This window comes from Eschrichtius robustus, chromosome 19 (assembly GCF_028021215.1).
Source record: "Eschrichtius robustus isolate mEscRob2 chromosome 19, mEscRob2.pri, whole genome shotgun sequence".
Classification (NCBI taxonomy): Eukaryota; Metazoa; Chordata; class Mammalia; order Artiodactyla; family Eschrichtiidae; genus Eschrichtius; species Eschrichtius robustus.
In genome coordinates, this window is record NC_090842.1 from 28,714,608 (window position 1) to 28,737,197 (window position 22,590).

At 50.5% G+C, this 22,590-nt stretch overlaps 2 protein-coding genes across 4 annotated transcripts in view; both read right to left on the reverse strand.

The window, feature by feature from the left end:
* The window catches only part of CPNE2 (copine 2), a 55,564-nt gene extending 43,731 nt beyond the window's left edge, over positions 1 to 11,833 (reverse strand). The window contains exon 1 of one of the 2 annotated variants that reach the window (XM_068527300.1): positions 11,641 to 11,833. The gene's annotated coding sequence lies outside the window, so the exon portion shown is untranslated. Of the gene's footprint in view, positions 1 to 11,619 lie in introns of both variants that reach the window. The other variant, XM_068527299.1, reaches the window with a different exon arrangement.
* Positions 11,834 to 18,995: 7,162 nt separating this feature from the next.
* Positions 18,996 to 22,590, reverse strand: part of NLRC5 (NLR family CARD domain containing 5) — a 61,304-nt gene continuing 57,709 nt past the window's right edge. For both annotated transcript variants that reach the window (XM_068527211.1, XM_068527212.1), the window contains 3 exons: positions 21,472 to 21,555; positions 21,023 to 21,106; positions 18,996 to 20,055 (listed from right to left, as the gene is read on the reverse strand). In XM_068527211.1, the coding sequence (XP_068383312.1) occupies positions 19,944 to 20,055; positions 21,023 to 21,106; positions 21,472 to 21,555 (280 nt within the window). In that variant the 3' untranslated portion in view covers positions 18,996 to 19,943. The remainder of the gene's footprint in view (positions 20,056 to 21,022; positions 21,107 to 21,471; positions 21,556 to 22,590) is intronic.

Consider the following 22,590-nt stretch of genomic DNA (forward strand, 5'->3'; position numbering starts at 1 on the left):
ACGGAGGGAGGAGGGCATGGTGACAATGACCACCAGCCGAAGTCATTCCGAAGTAGCTTCGTGTGAAGGGGACTGTGGGGCAGCCTCAGGGACTGGGACCCAGCCCTGGGGCCCTACCCCATGGCATCCACACCCACCCAGGGGCCTACCATGGGGAGACTAGGAGACAGGGGCTCCCAACTCTCTCTGTGAACTCCCCACAAGTCCCTGCCTCTCTCTGCCTCAGTTTCCCTGCCTGTCAGGGTTCAGGCCCCTTCCGGCTGTGGGGAGTCTACATATGTCCCTCAGTCTTTGCTGGGCTGCTCTGGGATTCTAGCCCCAAGCTCCTGCCCAGGAACTCCAGGCTGATTGGGCCTGAAAGGTCACCTGGGCTTACTCAGTACCCGAATCCCCTCGTGGGCGCCTACAGTGGCTGGGTACCCTCTGTTCACATCCCTCTGCAGACTGAGCTCCCCACCTTCTGTTAATGGCTTTCACCCCGCCACACTGAAGAGGCGCCCGCCTGCCCCTTCTCCTCCAGACAGTGGGGAGGGGCCTCTCTGAGCCTCCGCATCCCAGGCAAGAGGCCCACAGCCCAGCCCCAGGCCCTCCTCAGCAAGTCCTCCCGGCCAAGGACATTGCCATCTGCTCCTCAGCCCTGGTCCCAGCTCCCAGGAAACCTTCACTGAGAAGATGGAAATAACAGCATTGACTGAGTGCTTCCTGTGTGCCTGGCCCTGTCCGGAGGTTCCCACCATTCTGTGTAGGCCATCCTGCAACCCCAGCAGATGAGCCCTATTATTACCACCCCATTTCATAGAACAGAGAACTGAGGCACAAAGAGGTTATGTAACCTGCCTATTAGAGGTTGAACTGTGTCCCCCCAGAAGAGGTGTTGAAATCCTAACCCCTAAGATCAGCATGTGATCTTATTTGGAAAGAGGGTAGCTGCAGATGTAAAGAGTTAAGATGAGGACATGCTGGAGTACGGTGGGCCCTTATTCCCACATGACTGAGGTCCTTAAGGGAGGACAATGTTAAGACACAGAGGGAAGGCAGCCATGGGAAGAAGGCAGAGACTGGAGTGACGTCACCACAAGGCAAGGGATACCTGCAGCTACCAGGAGCTGGACGAGGTAAGAAGGCAGCCTCCCCTAGAAGCTTCAGAAGGAGCATGGCCCTGCCAAAACCTTGAATGTGGACTTCTAGCCTCCAGAACTGTGAGAGAATACATTTCTGTAGCTTGAAGCCACCCAGTTTGTGGTGGCTTCACAGCAGCCCTTGGAAACTAACACACTGCCCAAGGTCACTTAGCTAGTCAGTGGCAAACCAGGGTTTGAAATGAGATGGGGTCCACTGTGCTCTTGCCCAGCACAGTCCTCAGGGGAGCCACAGGATGTGACTTAGACTCGGAAAGATTGTTGGGGGCCCAAAGGAGGGAGAGGTTGGATAGCATCATCTGCTGGGAGCTGAGCATGCACTCTCCTGCGTCATGGGGCAGGTACAGCCAGAGCACAGAAGGCAGGCCAGATGCCCCTAGCTCCTGACGAGACACAAGAGCCACCAAAGGAGACAGAGAGCTGCGTGGTGGAGAGAAAGGGCTCTTGGAATACACTGAGCATGTTCCCACCTCAGGGCCTTTGTATGTGTTCCTTCCTCTGCTTTGGGCACTCCTCCCTCCTTCATTCATTCAAAAATATCCATGGAGCATATCCAGGAAGTATCCTAGTTCCTGCTGGGAACTAGGTAAGCTGGGATACAGCCATGAATGTCATGCCATAGATTAACATCTCAGCTTAAATGTCACACTTCCTCCTCCAGAAGTCTCCCTGATGTCCCCCACCCAACCCCGCCAATCTCAATCACTTCACCCTGCTTCATTCTTTTTATGGCATTTTCCACCATCTTAAGTTTTCCTGTCTCTTTGTCATTTGCTTGCCTCACTCTATCCCCCCAACTCCATTCAGAGCTCTGCAATTGTACCCCAGCTTTGGCACAGTCCATAGAGAAGCTGTTCAAAAAACATGTGCTGAGGAGCCTGCCCGGCAAGATGGTGGAGCATAAGGACCTGAGCTCATCTCCTCTCATGAAAACACCAAAATCACAACCAGCTGCTGAACAACCACTGACAAAAAGGGACCGGAACCTACCAAAAGATATTCTACTTCCAAAGACAAAGAAGAAGCCACAATGAGATGGGGGCAGACACCAGAAGCAGGAGGAACTATAATCCTGCAGCCTGTGGGACTGCAAACACAGAAAGTTAGACAAAATGAGATGGCAGAGGAATATGTTCCAGATGAAGGAACAAGATAGAAGCCCAGAAGAACAACTCTGTGAAGTGGAGATAGGCAATCTACATGAAAAAGAATTCAGAGTAATGACAGTGAAGATATCCAAGATCGTGGAAAAAGAATGGAGGCACAGACCAAGAAGATACAAGAAATGTTTAACAAAGAGCTAGAAAATTTAAAGAACAAACAAACAGAGATGAACAATACAATAACTGAAATTAAAAATACACTAGCAGGGGGCTTCCCTGGTGGCACAGTGGTTAAGAATCCGCCTGCCAATGCAGGGGACACGGGTTCGAGCCCTGGTCCGGGAAGATCCCACATGCCATGGAGCAACTAAGCCTGTGTGCCACAGCTACTGAGCCTGCACCCTAGAGCCCATGCTCCGCAACAAGAGAAGCCACCGCAATGAGAAGCCCACGCACCACAACAAAGAGTAGCCCCCACTCACTGCAACTAGAGAAAGTCCGCATGCAGCAATGAAGACCCAACACAGCCAAAAATAAATAAATAAATTAAAAAACAACAACAACACTAGCAGGAATCAATAGCAGAATAAATAAGGCAGAAGAATGGATAAGTGAGCTGGAAGACAGAATGGTGGAAATCACTTCTGTGGAACAGAATAAAGAAAAAAGAATGAAAAGAAATGAGGACAGTTTAAGAGACCTCTGAGACAACATTAAAAGCACCAACATTCGCATTATAGGGGTCCCAGAAGGAGAAGAGAGAGAGAAACAGCTTGAGAAAATATTTGAAGAGGTAATAGCTGAAAACGTCCCTCACATGGGAAAGGAAACAGTCACCCAAGTCTGGGATGTGCAGAGAGTACCATACAGGATAAACCCAAGGAGGAACATGCTGAGACACACATTAATCAAACTGACAAAAATGAAAGACAAAGAGAAAATATTAAAAGCAACAAGGGAAAAGCAACAAATAACATACAAGGGAATACCCATAAAGTTATCGGCTGATTTTTCTCTGTAGGCCAGAACAGAGTGGCATGATATATTTAAAGTGACGAAAGGGAAAAACCTACAGCCAAGCAAGGCTCTACCCAACAAGTCTCTCATTCAGATTTGATGGAGAAATCAAAAGCTTTATAGACAAGCAAAAGCTAAGAGAATTCAGCACCACCAAACCAGCTTTACAACAATTCTAGGCAGAAAAGAAAAGCCCACAACTAGCAACAAGAAAATTATGAATGGGAAGGCTCACTGGTAAAGGTAAACATACAGTAAAGGTAGGAAATCATCCACACACAAATATGATATCAAAACCAGCAATCATGAGAAGAGGAGAATACAAACGCAGGATACTGGAAATGCATTTTAAATTAAGAGACCACCAACTTAAAATAATCTTGTATATATACAGACAGCTATATCAAAACCTCATGGTAAAAAAAAAAAACACAAAAAAACACACACCTCATGGTAACCACAAACCAAAAATCTACAGTAGATATACATACAAAAAAGAAAAAGAAATCCAAACACAACACTAAAGATAGTCATCAAATCACAAGAGAACAAAAGAGGAAGGGAAGAAAAAAGACCTACAAAAACAATCCCAGGGGCTTCCCTGGTGGCTCAGTGGTTAAGAATCCGCCTGCCAATGCAGGGGACACGGGTTCGAGCCCTGGTCCGGGAAGATCCCACATGCCGTGGAGCAACTAAGCCTGTGCACCACAACTACTGAGCCTGCACTCTAGAGCCCACGAGCCACAACTACTGAGCCCGCATGCCACAACCACTGAAGCCCGCACACCTAGAGCCCATGCTCCGCAACAAGAGAAGCCACCGCAGTGAGAAGCCCGTGCATGACAACAAAGAGTAGCCCCCGCTCAGCAACGAAGACCCAACGCAGCCAAAAATTAAATAAATAAATAAATTTATTTTTTAAAAAAATCAATTATAAGAAAAAATCTGTAAAAAACACAGACGTGGAGGCTAAACAATATGCTACTAAACAACCAATGGATCACTGAAGAAATCAAAGAGGAAATAAAAAAATAGCTAGAGACAAATGAAAACAAAAACACAATGATACAAAACCTATGGGACTCAGCAAAAGCAGTTCTAAGAGGGAATTTTATAGCAATACAATCTTACCTCAGGAAACAAGAAAAATTCCAAATAACCAACCTAAACTTATATCTAAAGCAACTACAGAAAGAAGAACAAGCAAAACCCAAAGTTAGCAGAAAGAAAGAAATCACAAAGATCAGAGCAGAAATAAATGAAATAGAGATGAAGAAAACAATAGAAAAGATCAGTGAAACTAAAAGCTGGTTCTTTGAAAAGATAAACAAAATTGAAAAACCTTTAGCCAGACTCATTAAGAAGAAAAAGGGAGAGGGCTCAAATCAATAAAATTCGAAATGAAAAAGGGGAAGTTACAACCGATGCCAAAGAAATACAAAGGATCATAAGAGACTACTACAAGCAACTATATGCCAATAAAATGGACAGCCTAGAAGAAATGGACAAATTCTTAGAAAGGTACAATTTCCCAAAACTGAACCAGGAAGAAATAGAAAATATGAACAGACCAATCACAGGTACTTAAATTGAAACTATGATTTAAAAACTCCCAACAAACAAGTCCAGGGCCAGATGGCTTCACAGGCAAATTCTATCAAACATTTAGCGAAGAGTTAACACCTATCCTTCTGAAACTATTTCAAAAAATTGCAGAGGAAAGAACACTCCCAAACTCATTCTATGAGGCCGCTACAACCCTAATACCAAAATCAGACAAAGATACCACAAAAAAAGAAAATTACAGGCCAATATCACTGATGAAGATAGACACAAAAATCCTCAACAAGATACTAGCAAACCAAATCCAACAATACATTAAAAGGACCATACACCATGATCAAGTGGGATTTATCTCAGGGATGCAAGGATTTTTCAATATCTGCAAATCAATCAGTGTGATACACCACATTAACAAACTGAAGAATAAAAATCATATGATCATCTCAATAGATGCAGAAAAAGCTTTTGACAAAATTCAACACCCGTTTATGATAAAAAATAAAAACTCTCCAGAAAGTGGGCATAGAGAGAACATACTTCAACATAATAAAGGTCATATATGACAAACTCACAGCTAACATCATACTCAATGATGAAAAGCTGAAAGCATTTCCTCTAAGATCAGGAACAGGACAAGGATTCCACTCTCGCCACTTTTACTGAACATAGTTTTGGAAGTCCTAGCCATGGTAATCAGAGAAGAAAAAGAAAGAAAAGGAATCCAAATTGGAAAAGAAGAAGTAAAACTGTCACTGTTTGCAGATGACATGATACTATACATAGAAAATCCTAAAGAAGCTACCAGAAAACTACTAGAGCTCATCAATGAATTCAGTAAAGTTGCAGGATACAAAATTAATACACAGAAATCTGTTCCATTTCTATACACTAACAATGAAAGATCAGAAAGAGAAATTAAGGAGACAATCTCATTTACCATCGCGTCAAAGAATAAAATACCTAGGAATAAACCTACCTAAGGAGGCAAAAGACCTGTACTCCAAAAACCATAAGATGCTGATGAAAAAAATCAAAGATGACACAAACAGGTGGAAAAATATACCATGTTCTTGGATTGGAAGAATCAATACTATCAAAATGACTATACTGCCCAAGGTAATCTACAGATTCAATATAATCCCTATCAAATTACCAATGGCATTTTTTGCAGATCTAAAACAAAAAATCTTAAATTTTCTATGGAAACACGAAAGACCCTGAATAGCCAAAGCAATCTTAAGAAAAATAGCGCTGGAGCAACCAGGCTCCCTGACTTCAGACTATACCATAAAGCTACAGTAAGCAAAACAGTATATTACTGGGACTTCCCCGGTGGTCCAGTGGCTAAGACTCCATGCTCCCAGTGCAGGGGGCCTGGGTTCGATCCCTGGTCAGGGAACTAGATCCCACATGCTGCAACTAAGAGTTCACATGCCACAACTAAAAGATCCCTCATGCCGCATCTAAAAAGATCCCGCATGCTGCAACTAAAGATCCCGCATGCCACAACTAAAAGATCCCGCGTGACACAACTAAGACCTGGCGCAGCCAAATAAATAAATAAATATTTAAAAAAAAACAAAACAGTGTGTTACTGGCACAAAGACAGACTTATAGATCAATGGAAAAGGATGGAAAGCCCAGAAATAAACCCATGCAGTTATGGTCAATTAATCTACAACAAAGGAGGCAAGAATACATAATGGGGAAAAGACAGTCTCTTCAATAAGTGGTGCTGGGCTTCCCTGGTAGCGCAGTGGTTTAGAATCCTCCTGCCAATGCAGGGGACAGGGGTTCAAGCCCTGGTCCAGGGAGATCCCACATGCCATGAAGCAACTAAGCCGCCCATGTGCCACAACTACTGAGCTTGCGCTCTAGAGCCCATATGATCCAGCAATCCCACTCCTGGGCATATAACCAGAGAAAACCATACTTTGAAAAGATACATGCACCCCAGTGTTAATTGCAGCACTATTTACAACAGCCAAGACATGGAAGCAACCTAATTGTCCATCAACAGAGGAATGGATTAAGAAGATGTGGTACATATATACAATGGAATATTACTGAGCCATAAAACAGAATGAAATAATGCCATTTGCAGCAACATGGATGGACCTAGAGATTATCATACTAAATGAAGTAAGTCAAACAGAGAAAGACAAGTACTATATGATACCACTTATATGTGGAATATAAAAAAATGATACAAATGAACTTATTTACAAAACAGAAACAGACTCACTTATTTACAAAACAGAAACAGACTTTGAAATCAAACTTAGGGTTACCAAAGTTATGGTTATATATACAGTACTATATATAAAACAGATAATCAACAAGGACCTACTGTATAGCACAGGGAACTCAATATTCTGTAATAATCTATATGAGAAAAGAATCTGAGAAAGAATGGATACATGGGACTGCCCTGGTGGCGCAGTGGTTGAGAATCCGCCTGCCAATGCAGGGGACACAGGTTCGAGCCCTGGTCCGGGAAGATCCCACATGCCGCGGAGCAACTAAGCCCCTGTGCCACAACTACTGAGCCTGCACTCTAGAGCCTGTGAGCCACAACTACTGAGCCCACATGCCACAACTACTGAAGCCCGCATGCCTAGAGCCCGTGCTCCACAACAAGAGAAGCCACCGCAATGAGAAGCATGCGCACTGCAACAGAGCAGCCCCTGCTCACCGTAACTAGAGAAAGCCCGCACGCAGCAACAAAGACCCAACACAGCCAAAAATAAATAAATAAATAAATTTACTAAAAAAAATAGAATGGATATTTGTATACGTATAACTGAATCATTTTGCTATACACCTGAAACTAACACAAACTGTAAATCAACTATACTCTAATATAAAATAAAAAATTTTAAAGTCTATGAATAAACAAATCTGTGGCTCTACCTAAAACAGTAAATAAACCCTTGATATATTACGCTATTAAAACAAAACACAACACATTTGTTGAGTGACGAATAGATGGCTGCATGGTGAGGGAAGCCTTTCTGGAAGGCAGGGACCCGAAGCCACAGGTGGAAGAGGAATCACGCCAACTGGGCAAAGCCCTCTTTGGTTTACAAGCCCTTTCACAGCTGCCTTAAGAACCACATGAAAGGGGCTTCCCTGGTGGCGCAGTGGTTAAGAATCTGCCTGCAGGGGACACGGGTTTGAGCCCTGGTCCGGGAAGATCCCACATGCCGCGGAGCAACTAAGCCCGTGAGCCACAACTACTGAGCCTGCGCTCTAGAGCCCGTGAGCCACAACTACTGAGTCCATGTGTCACAACTACTGAAGCCCGCGTGCCTAGAGCCCGTGCTCCGCAACAAGAGAAGCCATGGCAACGAGAAGCCCACGCACCGCAACGAAGAGTAGCCCCCGCTCACGGCAACTAGAGAAAGCCCGCGAGCAGCAACGAAGACCCAACTCAGCCAAAAATAAATAAATAAAAATAAATTAAAAAAAAGAAAAAAGAAAAAGGACCACATGAAGAAAGCAAGGGAACAGCTAGCTCCTGGTCTAAAGCTCCCCATTTTCTAGATGAAGAAACCGAGGTCCGAGAGGTTAAGAGACTTGACTCAGGTCACCTGGGGGATGGGTAACTCTCCCCAGCACACCCCAGACCTCTGGTTCTGCAGGCAACGGCAGCAGGTGACACCCCACCCAGGTCAGCAGCCGCCATGCCCACCTCTCCCAGACCTTCAGTGCCGGGAGAATCCCACCTTCGCCCAGACTCACGACTTTCCCTTCCCCCAGGCCAGCACTTGCCCCTCCTCCATCGTTGAGACCATTGCCCTCTGACAGTGCCCCAGCACTCAGTATGGTGAGACAGAGATTCCTCCAGAAACCCCAAAGGGTGAGCTCATGATGCTTCTAGGCTCCATCACCCAACATCACAGACCCATTCAACAGGAGGCTACAAGGAGGGGCGGACTCAGCCATTAAGCCAGTAAGTGCAGGGAAAGAGCCCTGAACAAGATGCACACAGGATGCCCTTGCCATTCCTGGAGCTGACCCCCTGGGGAGGAGGGCAGAGAACAAACTGACACACACTTGAATGAATCAGATGACGGGAGAGAGTGGCTAATGCCTCGAGAAAAATTAAGCAAGGTGATGTGATAGCGAGCGAGGGATCAGCATCTAGTCTAGTTTCATCTCAGGCTCTGGAGGCACGTGTGGACGGGGCTAGTGGAGAAACACTCCAGGACATGGGCCAGCACAGCCCTCTTGACGCCACCACAGAGCAGAGGCCGGGTGGCCCAAGGAAGGGAGAGGACACCTGGCTGGGACCCAGGAGGTGCCTTGGACCCCCGCTCATCTCTCAGGCCCTGTAGGACCTCAGGAAGCCATGAATCCCCTTGGGACTCCATACCCTCTTTCTGGACAGCACGGGTGGGACATGATCGTCTTCTCCAGTTGCTGCCTGCCAAGACCCTAGGGTGACCTGGCCTCCTGGCTTCCAAGGAGCCCACCCTGTGTCCTGCAGGGGACCGGGAAGGACGGGAGGAATCCTGCCCCCTCTCTGAGGCCATATTCTCCCAGCTGGAGGGAGACGGATTCCTGAAGTGACTGCCCTGACTCAGCAGCCCCTGCAAGGGTTAGAGGAGAGGAGAGCATCAGGCAGATGGGACTCCGGCCCTGGCTGAGGGCTTCACAGTAGGGGACCTTGCCTGACAACCTTGCTCCTGTGGGAATTCCTAGAGAATGCTCTTCTGTTTTCCATCACCCCTTAGAGCCCTGTGAGGCCAGCCCAAGGTGGGGGAAACGGGACCACCCCACTGGATCTACCATCCCCCATGGTGTTCTCTTCAGCCTAGTGGCACCTTCCTGTTCAGGACCCTGGCCCTGGAACAGCCCAGACGTCCAACATTTGGATTCTGAGGCTCCTCTCTCCAGGAAGGAAGTGGGAGAGAGAGGAGCGAGGTGGCCTGAGGAAATCCCAGAAGGAATCCTAAATCAGTAACCCACATTGGGCTTACTAATATTCCCATGAATAATGATAACGATGGTTAACATAAACTGAGCGCTTATCGGGCACCAGTCACAGCGCTGGTGCACAAGCCCTTTGTTGTCTAATTTAATCCTCACAACTACCTTTAAAGAACTACACAACTACCCTAAAAGATTATAAAGATGGACAGAGTACTGCTCTCACTACTTTACAGGTACAGAAACTGAGGCTCTAGCTCCGACCCTCTTCTTATGTCCCTGGAGTTTTAATTCTCGTGGCCTCTGGGAGGGAGGTCCCATGACCACCAGTGCACCCAACTTTGCAGAACACGTGCCCCCTGGCCCAGGTTCTAGTCTCCCAGCAGCCCTGTAAACCGGATTGTGTCATATTTTGCTTCATTTCACCAATGGAAACGCCCTTAAGCCCTAGGAGTGACAAGGCACCCAAACAGGACACGGCAGAGGGCCAGGAGAACTCAAGTGCCACGTTCTTAGCCCATAGTTCTTTCCATGGAGAAAACTGCCTGGGTGACCCCTCCCACTCAGGCCAGCTATGTCACATGCCTGGGACAGTCCCAGCACTCACTGGGCTCCATGCCAGAGGAACTGCAATAAAACCACTTTTTATGTTTGCACCCAGCCTCCATATGCACAGGCCCTGGACGATTAGCCCATTTTACAGATGAGGACCTGGAGGCTCAGAGGGGAGGAAGGTCTAGGCCAGGGGCCCACTGCTGGGTAGGCGTTCAGACCCAGGTCTCCCAAGCTCTCCATTAGGGCTGTGCAGCTGCCGAAGGTTACAGCTTGGCTCCTCTCCTCAATTACTGAAGCTGTGGGTGCTCCAAGAAACAGAAAAAGCCCCCCATCCCTCAGTGACAGCCCACACCCCTAGGGGAGCAAAAACTAAGGGCAGACAAACAAAGGGTCACTCAGCTAATTCTCCCAGATCCTTTGCCCTTGTCACTTCACCCAGTACATAACAGGGCAGGGGGAGTCCCAGACAGTAAGAAGAACTTCCAACTGGCTAACAGAGTCCTGGGTTCCAGCACCACCTGTCAGCTTGGGCAAATCACAGCCCCTTCCCCAAAGGGGCTTGTCCAACAAGGCTGGGGGATGAAATGGGAAGAGGAAAGTAAGAACCTTCTATTTTTCAGAGAAGCAGCGCTGCGGGGGAACGAGGAACGGGAAGGAAGAAAGGGCCTTGCTCTCTCTTTCTCCATGCTCCCCCCTCCCCAAACACACAGGTGCCAGACAGCTTTTGAGAAAAAACTAGTTTGCAAACACACTGACTTCTGGGAAGCTGCCCATTTCCACTCCCTCTCTTTGCTCCCCCTTCCCCCGCAGGGAGTTGACTCTCTAGCAGTTCTCTGGGGCCGGGGATGGAGGGGTGTTGGGGGGGTGGGAGTAAGGCACGGGGGCGAGAAGCGGGCCCCGCGCCTGCCCGGAGCCAGCCCGAACTCAGCACTTCCGCAGCTGCGATGGTGGCGGGACGCCACCTTCCTGACGCCCCCAGGCGCCTCCGGGGAGGTAGGAGGGTCCCTAAACCGCTGGGCTCGGACCCCGGGCGGCGCCACCGTCCTCCCGGCACCCTGCCCTCTGTTCCCCCGCGGTCGGGGCGAAGCCGGAGCGCCCCCGCGTGGCCGGGTCGGAGCTCAGTCACCCAAACGCCGGAGTCTGGGTGAGCGCGGGTGGAGGGGGCTTGGGGTTCCGCAGTCCCCCGAAGCGGAACCCAGCTTCCTTCCAAGCCGCCACTGGCACCAGAAGCCGAGCCCCAAGGCCGAACTTGAGCCCTCGCGCCAGGGCGCCCCGCCCGCCCCTTTCCCCGCCGGGGCCCCACTCACCCCGGGTCCCGCTACCCTCACCGCGCGGCTGCCGCTCCCCGCACTCCGGGCCACCGGGGCATCCCCGGGAGCTCCCCTGCTCGGCTGGGCCCGCGGGCGCGGGACAGGCTCAGGGCGCTGCCCCCGCGGCCATGGCCAGCTCGCGTGCGCTCGCAGCTGCTCGAGGTCCGGTCCTCCTCCCCGGCCGGGCGGGCGGTGGCTGCGGCGGCGGCGGCGGCGGCTGTTCGGGCTCCTCCCTCGGCCGGGGGCGGGGGCGGGCGTGGGGCGGGAAGTGGGAGGCGAGGCGGGCGCTTCCTGGAGGGGCGAGCGCTCCCACGGGCGGAGCGGGGATGATATCCCGCCCGCCCGCCGCCCGCGGCTGGCGCGTCCAGGCACTCCGGGTTGTCAGTGCCTCGGGGCCCCGAATGTTCGAGGCCGGGATCCGAGGGTCTGAACGTTCCAGGCTAGGACTCCGCGGATCGGAACGCCGCTGGTTCGCACTCGCCCCAGGCCGGCCTCGCCCGAGCCGCTGGCACCTCCGAGTTGTCCGCACTGTGCGCTCAGGGCTGCCGACGCGGGATCCGAGGGGTGGGGTCGGCCCGGGCCTGCCAGGCCCTAGGGCGCCGCCTGCAGCCTCGACCCCAAGGGCTGTTCGGCTCAACGCTGCGCCCTCGGGGGATACACCACGGGGTTTGGTTCTGGGCTGTATTGGGCAGCACTACGATCGCTGTGTTTTCTTCCTTTTTTTTCTTTCGATAGTAAAAGAGCTCGGCGTTTTCTTGTTACCGCCAGGGACTGGGAAGATGACACAAGCGTTATTTCTCTGACGGAGACGATAAGATAAACACAGTTCCAACAGTGCCTGGGGCTAGTCAGCGGGAGGGCGTCTAGCGGGTCCTTGAGACCCTAGCGCCGAGTCCGCCCTTCGGCGGTGGCCTTCTTTTCCCTAGAAGAGGCACCAATTCTTAAGAAATTCGTCTGTCGCTGGGCGCTCGTGCTGCAGGCCACTCGGCAGTGTTTATGTGCTCGCTCCCCCCGCCCCTCTTCCCTATCCAGTGCCTCAGACAGAGGAGCCTCATTTAACCGGATTGTGGGGGACAGAGCTGGCTCAGGGATCTCAAGACCACGTCCAAAGAAAGCCCTTGGCCCCGGGGCTCACGGACTGGGCATCTGGGAGTTAACGCAGAGCACCTGGGTTGTGGGGTTTCCATTCTAGGCAGGTGAGGGTTAACTGGGAGACTCACGCTGCAGCCTGCGAACCTCCCTCCACGTCTGAGTCACAGGCACTTTGTAGCCTTAGAGGGCGGCTGCTAAACAGCCCCAGGGCTCTGGGCTTTGTTCTCTGCCTGCCTCCCCCCGCCACCCCAACCCCGACCTCCATCCATCCTTCTTTTCTCCAAACTCTCATCTTTCTTCCAACTAAAGTCCTCAAAGCCCTCAGCCCAGCTGTGGGGCAAACCAATCGAGGTGTTCTTAGACCCAGCTGCAGCCCCTCTTCCTCCAGGAAGCCTTTTCTGATTGATCTGGCCCCCAGAATCCCTCTCCTCTCCTGGCTCCAGAGCAGGAGAGCCAGGCACTGGGATGGATAGTGGTGAACCCAAGCAGAGAGTGCCTCCCCTCAAGCTGCTCACCTCTCAGGGGCAAGACCATGGCCCAGGCAATCATATTACTGTATGAAAAGCGCAAAGGTTTGAGGCAGGATTGTTCAGAAGACCCGACTCAGCCAGAGGAGTCAGCGAGGCTTCCTCTCGGAGACCTGAAGGATGAGGTAGTTGGGCCTGCTGAGGGGGAAAAAGATACCTGATCCCTGGCCAAGGGGATGGAGTACAAAGGCCACAGGTCACAGCAATTCCACTCCTAGGAAAGGGAAATGAAAACATACATCCATACAAAAACTTGTACATGAATGTTCATTGCAACATGATTCAGAATAGCCAAAAAGTGGAAACAACCCAAAGGTCCATCAACTGATGAATGATAAACAAAATGTGGTCTATCCATACAACAGAATATTATTCAGCCACAGAAAGGTATGACGTATATACAATATGGATGAACTTTGAGAACACTGTGTTAAGTGAAAGACTCCAGTCACAAAAGACCACATATTGTATGGTTCCATTTATATGACATGTCCAGACTAGACAGAGCCATAGAGAAAGAAGGCAATGATTTTAAATGTTTTAAAATTATAGTGATAGTTACACAACTGTAGATAAAACCATTGATTGTATACTTTAAAGAGGTGAATGCTGTAGTATGTGAATTATATCTCAATAAAGCTTTTTTTAAAAATGTCAGGGATCAGGAGAGCCCAGAGGTCAGTTGTTTAAGGCCAAGTGTCCATCATGGGTTGATTCTGCAGTCTGTCTTTAATCCACACACAATAAAAGGCTGTTACTACAAAATGTTGAAGTCTTTCCTTTCCCTGGTAGAGACTTCTCTGTGCACAACTGGGAGGCCTCAATTTCCCTAAATAGGCTGATATTAGGGTATGTGCACGCATGCACGTATGGCTTGTGAATTAAAGTGACTTGAAATAGCACCACCTGCGTAGCAGGCCCTGGCTGGACTCAGGTGTATGTGAGCGGGGAGAGGATGGAGGGTGTCCCAGTTATCTATGCTACATCTCAAATCACCCCAAGCATTATCATCTCTCATGGCTCTGGGGGGCCTCTGGGCTCAGCTAGGGCAGTTCTTCTTCAGGATTTCTCAAACAGTTGCAGTCAGACCATGACAGGGCCTGGAGTTACCTAGAAGGCTTTCGCACACATTTGCCTGGCAATTGACGCTGGCTGTCAGCTGGGACCTCAGTTGGAACACCTACCGTGACCGTTCCATGTGGCCTGGGCTTCCTGGTAGCATGGTGGCTGGGTTCCAAGAGTGAGTATCCCAAGGGAACCAGGTGGAAGCCTTATTATCTTTTATTGGACTCGGCTTTGGAATTCATATAATGTCACTTCTGCTGTAGTCACTGGCTCTCTCCATAGACCCCGCCCCTAGGTGAGAGGAGTGTCATTGTCATTTGTAGGAAGAGCATGTGGGCGGGGAGAGATTATAGTGGCCATCTTTGGAAAATACCATCTGCCCACAAAGGGGGTTGATGTGGAGACACATCAGCGATGGAGACATCCCCTCAGGGATCTCTCGGAGAGAGGTGGGTGTGGCTCACGGCACTCCTACATCTCAGGCGTAGAGTCATGGCCCCAGGTTTGAATCTCAGCCTGTCCAGTTACTGCCTGGGTGACATCACTCAGTGCTCTGGGCCTCAGTTTCCTCCTGTGTAAAATGTAAGGATCGATTTAGTATCTGGTGTCTAGCCTGATACCACGCATGCCTAGACCCCAGGGCTAGCATGTTGTTATTGCTACTTTTAAGATCCAGGGTTGTGGTCACTCTAATGCAGGGATATCCCCTTCCAGGGTCAGGATGTCCATGCCTCCCTCCACCTCCCCAGGCCCTCCAGTCAGCCCCAGACATTTCCATCAGCCCCAGTCTTGCACTATACTATGCATGTGGGGGGGGGGGGCGGGGCCTATGGGCACAGCCCGGCAGACTGATAACTTCTGGCTTAGGGGACTCAACCTGGGGACCCCAGTTGGCCTCTGTTCTCTTGCGAAAGTTCCTCTTCTGTCACCTCCTCCTCAGGGCAAAAGTTGATTTCTGGGCAGCCAGGGCAGGGCCGGGGCTTGTGTGGGATGAGCAATAAGGTGTGGCTTCCAAGGGCTGAAGGGGAGGGAGGACTCCAGCTCTGGGGGGCTTCGAGACACACTGGGGTGGTGGGGTGCTGTACTGGCGTGGCTGGGGGTGGGAGGAAGACCAGCTGTCCCTGGGCCCAGTCCTGGGAGGATCTGTACCAAACCAGCCACTGCAAGGTCTTTTCTAGGACGCTCCGGATGTGTCCAGAGGGCATACACAGCTCTGGCTGGGGCCACCGCCCTCAGGCCTGGCCTTGGCCAGGCAAGGGAGGGGCTGGGGGGCAGAGGCAAGGTCAGGAAGGTCATATGGCCCTCTCGCCTTCCTGGGGACCCTTCTCTTTGAACATACAGACCCACAGACCAGTTAAGTCCCCAGCCAGGGTCACCCCAACGCCCTCCCTCCCTTAGTGTTCCAGAGTTGGAATCTGAGCTCCACTGAATGCTTGCTGTGGGATCTTGGGCAAATCTTGTTCCTCTCTGGGCCTTATTTGTAAAATGGAGGACATTGTTATTGAGGTTGTGGCTATGGGTCTAGAGGAGGTCCCAGAGGGTGAAGCCCTACAGAACCGTAACCAGGTGAGGCAGGCGACAGAGGATTCAGATCCCACCTGAGGGAGTGTAGAGATGAAGCACAAGGTCATCTTTGCAGCTGGAGAAAGTAGGTCCTTGTGCTCTGACTCATTTTGCTTGTGCCCTCACCATACAGGTGAGGAAACTGGGGCAGCACCTGTGGGATTAAGAGTCACAAAATTTGAAAGCTGTTAAGAGAGTAGATCCTAAGAGTTCTCATCTCAAGGAAAAAACATTTTTTTTTCTTTTATTTGTATCTTATAGGAGATGATGGATGTTAATAAACTTATCACGGTAATCATTTCACAATATATGTAAATCAAGTCATTATATCACACACCTTAAACTTATACAGTGCTGTATGTCAATTATATCTCAATAAAACTGGAAAGAAAAAAAAGTTTAAAAAAAAGGTTGTGAAGACCCAGGTTCAATTCCTGGTGCTACCACTTACTAGCTTTCACTTACTATACTTACTAGCTTACCTTTGGGCAAGTTAGGAAAAATCTCTGGGTCTCGGTGTCCTCATCTGGGAAAGGAGGGTCACCAGGATCTACCAGGACAAAAAATAAGGAAGGTAGGTGCAAAGGCTTACCTCGCCTCTCTGAGGGGCAGTATACTCCAGACCAGTGGGTCTCCAACGCTGGCTGCACATCAGAACCACCTGCAGAGCTTTCTAAATACCACTCTAGTCTTAGACAGGCAGCTTAAAAAGCTCCCCAGGTGATTCTAATGTGCAGTCAGGATTGAGATCTACTCACCGGTCTGCAGTTTCACTAAGTGTGGGCCAGCAGCATTACTTGGGGGCTTCTTAGAAATTCAGAATCCCAGGCCCCGCCCCAGACCCGCTGAATCAGAATTTGCAAATTAACGAGATCCACAGATGATTCAATGCACGCTGCAGTGTCTGTAACTATGATTTTTCAGTTCGAGAGGTACTGGCCTGAACAGTGGATTTCAGACACGTGTATGTTTAGGGGAAGGACAGAGGGGGCAATTTGGCAGGATTTGAGACCGGAGGGAGTGGGAAGGAAGATTCTGTGACTCCCATCAGAAAAGTGGATATTCAATCTGTAAAACCATAGGATGGAAGCCAAGTGACAAAGCAGCAAAATGAGCTGATCCCAGCCTGGCAGTTAGACATGGGAACTTACCAGCCCGATTACCTTCTTAGTGGGAAGAGTCACGCGCAGAAACGGGGAGCACCATTTTGATTACACTGCTTACTGGTCCAGAGCCTTACTTTTCTTTGAATTTTATCTGTTTTCATAGATCTGTTTAAACTGAGCTTACTTTGGGGAGGAAAGGGGCAGGGAGACCTCATCAACATGGGGTAGAAAAATAGTCCAGGCCTCCAAACAAGTAGGTGGCAGGAGAGGAAGTTTCTTAATGAAATGAGCATGGTGACCGCACCTGACTTGGGCCCAGGCGGCTCTGCAGTGCCGACAGTACTGTGGTTTATTTCAGGGCAGCTGCTGCAAGTTTCTTGGAGTTTAGAACTTGGGCAGAGCTAAAGAGGAAAGAAGAAGGGAAAAGGAAAACAAATAAGCAGCAAATGAAGTGTCTCTGAGCTCTGGGCTCTGTTTGGTGTGCGGTTCACCTGGGCTGGAGCTTCTGGTCGGTGCTCTGTTCCTTCCTCGTCTGTGACCTCCCCGGTCAAAGGCTCCTCAGGCTTTGTGGAATTCATACTCCAGTCTTAGGCAAGGGGAGGAAGCAGTACAACCCCCTTGGCGTGAAGGTGCACCCTGATGGCCTCGGCATCATTTCCCGGAAGGGAAAGACTGAATTGGGGCTCAAGGTTTCCAGGTAAACTTCTTGGATCCTCTACCTGCCCATCCCCTCCCCCAGGACCAGGCTGATGGCCCCACTTGATGCCAGGTGTGCCCTGATCCTGGCCCGATAAGAGTGTCCCTGTGTGGGGTGTGGGGACTTGGCACTTGGCTGGAGGACTTTCTCCTCATGCTTGGCGGGGGACCGAGGACAACATGGAGGGTGGCAGTGGTCAGGGCCAAGCCATCTAGGTGAACCACAAGCCAGCTGGGACATCCCAGGTTCCCAAGCCAGGTGGGAACAGCCTCTAGCATCACTTCCTAACTTCATTCTGGGTACAGTGGTGAAGTTATCTCAGGACTCGCCAGTGGGCCAGCCTGCCCTCCAGTGGTGCTCAGTAGTAACTGCACCCTCCCTGCTCCACTTTTCACAGTGGAGTGCAGCTCTGGAGGAAGGCTCCCCAGATATGGACTTGGTTCAACCCACAGGTAGGTGATGGAGAGGCGGTGCTGTTCTCCTGCCATTTCAAACACCTCTTCACTTCACACGACATTCAGCCCTAAAAGGGAAGAGAACGAGCATATAACCAGTACCTACTTCTTCATACTAGGGACTTTGCACACTTTGCTTCCCTGACCCCTCTGAAAGTCCTGGGGGCCAGGGGGTGTTACGAACATGTACAGAAACAGTTCCTGGCCCTGAAGACAGGCAGCAAGGGGTCAAGTCACATTCCATTCTGTGCCCGTCTGACTTCCAAAGCCATGTTCTTGATGTACCACCTGCCTGTGGAAATCCTTTAGCCAGGAGTTCCCAGGCTCTCACAAGGACCAGGCAAGCAGCAATAGTGAGGGGGGATACACTGGGGAGTGGTGGGGACTGCAGCGAACTGAGGGATGTGTGCCACATCTAAAGGACACAGTCATACATCCCCAGCAGATTACTCTTGAGTGGGAATGCTGGACTAGCACCTACGAGAAGCTGAAAATCTGAATTTTGGGTCAAAGTTCTCAACTTAAAATACTGACAGTTAAATCAGAAAAGAGTGTAAATATAATGCAAGCCAAACAAAGACTGTTTCTAACACTATGAGCTTCTACAATACCCTCATGGTGCAGGTGAGCTCTGGAGAGAGGAGGTCACTTGCCTACGATCACATGACCACATATAGAGACAGAGTCTGGACTTGACTCCATGCCTCCTGACTCCCAGGCCAGTGTTCCTCTCAGCATCTCTCTCTGTAGTCTGCCCTGCTCTCCAGTCCCCAGGGCAGGGGGTGAACCACTTCTGACTTTGGTGAGGTGGTGGGACACATCAGACTCAGGCTAGAGGCTGGAAGATCACCCACATTTATTGGTCAAACTTGGCTTACAGTGTAGCAGGGCCACCCTTTGGCCCTCTTGGAAGTAATGAGAACACTGTGTAACACATGCAGCCCCTGGGAGCTCACTCAGATTCTGCTGAGGTAGTGGCTTGATCCAGTGGCCTTACCTGAATATTTTGGCAGTCCCCACCCCCTGCACCCTTAGGCCTAGCTTCGTCCCTTACACAGCACGGACTGGGCCTGTCCAAGGTCAGGCTGGCTCTACCTGGACCTGGGCCTAAAGTCCTTGGAAACTAAGTGAGAGTGGGTGATCCAGTTCACAGATGGGAAAACTGAGGCTTGAGGCAGGAGGATACTCATCTGGAAGCCTCATGGCTAAATCCCTGGCTTGGCCCAGGGCCTTGGCCCTCGGGCCACTGGGCTGGTCAGTGCTTGGATGCTCTCCCCATCCCATTCTGGGCGGAAGACATTTTCTGGCTTAGCTGCTCTGGAAATGCAATTTATAAATACATACTTGGTTTAAAAAAGTAATAAATTAGATCTTGGACCAGCCTGAGGGCATCTGGCCAGCCACATGGCACATGACATGGACATCTGTCATGTCTTATATATGGACCACCAATCACATGTAGTGCTAAGACCCATGACATTAACCCACAGGCCACACTGCAGGTTTCATGCAATGTCACATGGAATGCTGTCACGTGTGACCTTCTATGTCACGCATCACACCATGACATGCTCATTGTGTTACATGTTTCTGACTGGTCATGCATGTCCCATGGGATGTAGGGTAGTCTATTGGCTATACTAGGCTCTTTGTTGCCAAAAAAGTCCTCCCCGAAGACTGTTGCAGGAAAAACGTGTCTCTCCCTCGTGGGGCAGGGTACAGGGACAGCCAGCTGAGGCTCTTTTCCTGAGTCCTCTATCCTGGTGGGTGGAAGCTGGCATCACTCGGCTGGATTCGAAAGGTCTCGAGGGAGCCATCAAGTGCCCTGAGGGACCTGTGGCTGGTTGTCGAAGAAAGCAAAGTCCAGCCTGGGCTCCTGGCTCTGCAGACGCTGGGCCATGTCCGGGGGGATGGGGTTATTCCAGAGGCTGTGGGGCACAGAGACAGACACTCAGCACTGGGAGCTGCTCACCTACTGTCTTGTCTCTGCCCTCCGTCCTACCTACAGATGGGGAAACCAAGGCCCCAAAGGGGAAGAGCTGTTTCCAGAGTTACCTGGCAGGCAGGAGCAGGTATTGGGCCAACATGGCTACCTTAGGGAGATGGTATCCCCCATGCCCACCCGGACTTCTTCCACTCAATCTTTTTTTTTTTTTTGGCTGCGACGCACGGCATGCGGGATCTTAGTTCCCTGACCAGGGATCGAACCCATGCCCCCTGCAGAGGAAGCGTGGAGTCTTAACCACTGGATCGCCAGGGAAGTCCCCTTCACTCAATCATCTTCCCCGGGAGCTAGCTTCTTCCCCAGGCCATGCTCATATGACACATTGGACAAATAAGGAAAAAGCTCCCCTTCTTTAAGACACTTTACGTCCATCGTCTGAGATTGTCATAATATATTGAGTTTTATAGAGCGAGGCACTTCACTACTACTCTAGTAGTGTACTAGACGTCTACTATGTAAGTGGTGTCCCTTAGATGCAATACCCTGAAGTTCAGTGCACCACCTATACAACTGTACGTGGTGGCCCTGATGATAGCTACCATTTTAAGTGCTTACTACGTGCCCGGCATTGCACTCAGTGCTTCATATAATCATTTACTCTGCCGAGCACCTCTCTGAGGTAGATACTATCACTACCTCCATTTTACAAAGGAGGAAACTGAGGTTCAGAGAGGTTGAGTTACTGACGCAAAGTTACGCAATCGGCAACAGGCAGGGCTGGGATTTGATCCAGGTCTGCTTGCTGCCAAATCCCTGATGGTGTGATCCAAGTCTCCTTTGATAATTCCCGACCCAGGTCCTGCCTTCTCCTACAGGAGGTGCCTTTACATTGTAGAGGTTGGTGTGCTCACCCCAGCCCCAGCCATCCCTGCCCCTGCAAGTCCTGTTACCGAATGACTTGGATGCCAGACCCCTGCGCCAGCCCTTCAGCCAGGAGCCAGGCTCCATCAGCTGTGATCCGATTCTTCTCCAGGCTTCCCGATGGACGGCGGAGGAAGGGGAAAGAGACTGATGTGAGATGGTGAGATGGGGAGGAGGCGGCCGGAGGGGTGATTCCCTGTGTCCCTTCCCTGTGCCAAGGTTGGGGGTGGGGACAAAGGCTCCCCATGCATGTGCTTAGAGAACTCAACATTCAACAGTGCAGCGGGAAGGCTGAAGGCTGGGACCCAGGGAGAGCTAAGCTTGACAGGGGCTTGGAGTGGACAGGAGTGAGCAAGTCCAGGAGGGCTTCCTGGGAGTCGGGGGCCTGAGCCAGTGGCCTCTTGGCTTTCCCCAGGACACAGGTCCCCCTTTGGCCCTCCCCACCCCCTTCTGGCTTCCCCGGATGTGCCCCTCATACTCCACTCTCTTCAGCCGGCCCATCCGCGGCAGGACCCGGGCCAGCTCAGCAGCTGCCTCATCCCCGAGCAGATTCCAGGACAGCCTGCAGGGTAGGGGTGCCAATGTCAGTGGCAGGAGAGCAGTGAGGGTAGAGACAGGGGGCAGGTGGGGAGGGCTGGGGGCCACGGGGATGGGGGAGTGCCACGGGGTCCTGCGTGCCCTCCCTGAAGACTTTACAAGGCACAGGAGGCTCCTTCCGACCTCCCAACCCCATTCCCGAGCTGGTCATCCCTCGGAACCCAGACAGCTTAGGAGCTGGCTGTCCTGAGAGTTCAGAACACAAGGTCTGTGGAAACATCATGATCCAAACTTCCACCGTGCATGTGCCTCCCTCCTGACTTTGCTACATCCATGTACCACCTATATTATTTGTTTCATATTTTTCTTTAAATCAGTCCTCCGTCCCCTCTTTTTCTTTTTCACTTTAAGAAACTGATCTTAGGAAACATTTATAACTACTATCAATGAAAGACTTGTGTTAAGGACCCTAAGTAGAAGGTAGTTACAAGGATAAATACAGTGCAAACAATGGTATTAACTTCTAGCAGGAACCTGCGTCCTTCCTAAGGTGCTAACCCTGTGGTCTGCCCCCTGCTGGCTAAAAAGGGATAATCACCAGTGTTTGGTGAGTTAGCCCTGATCTGAGACTTTCTCTTTGGTGTAAAGTAATGGGAAGAATTAAAATCTTTAGGATGCAAACCTAAAATCTTGTAATCCCTTGTGTCCTGTACTTAAGGAAATCCCATTTTCTTCCACCATGCTCAGGGTCCCAGGCTAGTCCTGGCAATCTAGTTTATCCCTGAAGCAGTACTCCCAGGCCCCAAGGTCCGAGCACCTCTGACGGCCAAGGGGGAGGTGGGCATGGCCAGTGGGAAGGTCGGGGGGCCTGCTGGTTTCAGCCACTCCTCACTACCAACAGGTGGTTTGTAAATCAAGGCTCCATAAACCCGGTGAGGTAGTCTATCCAGATGCTTCCCAAAGGGACAATCGGGAAATGGTCCTAACCATTTCCATCTGGTCCACTGCCCCTCTCACCCTCCACAGGTGGGGAAACAGGCAGGAAAGGCTGAACGGCTTA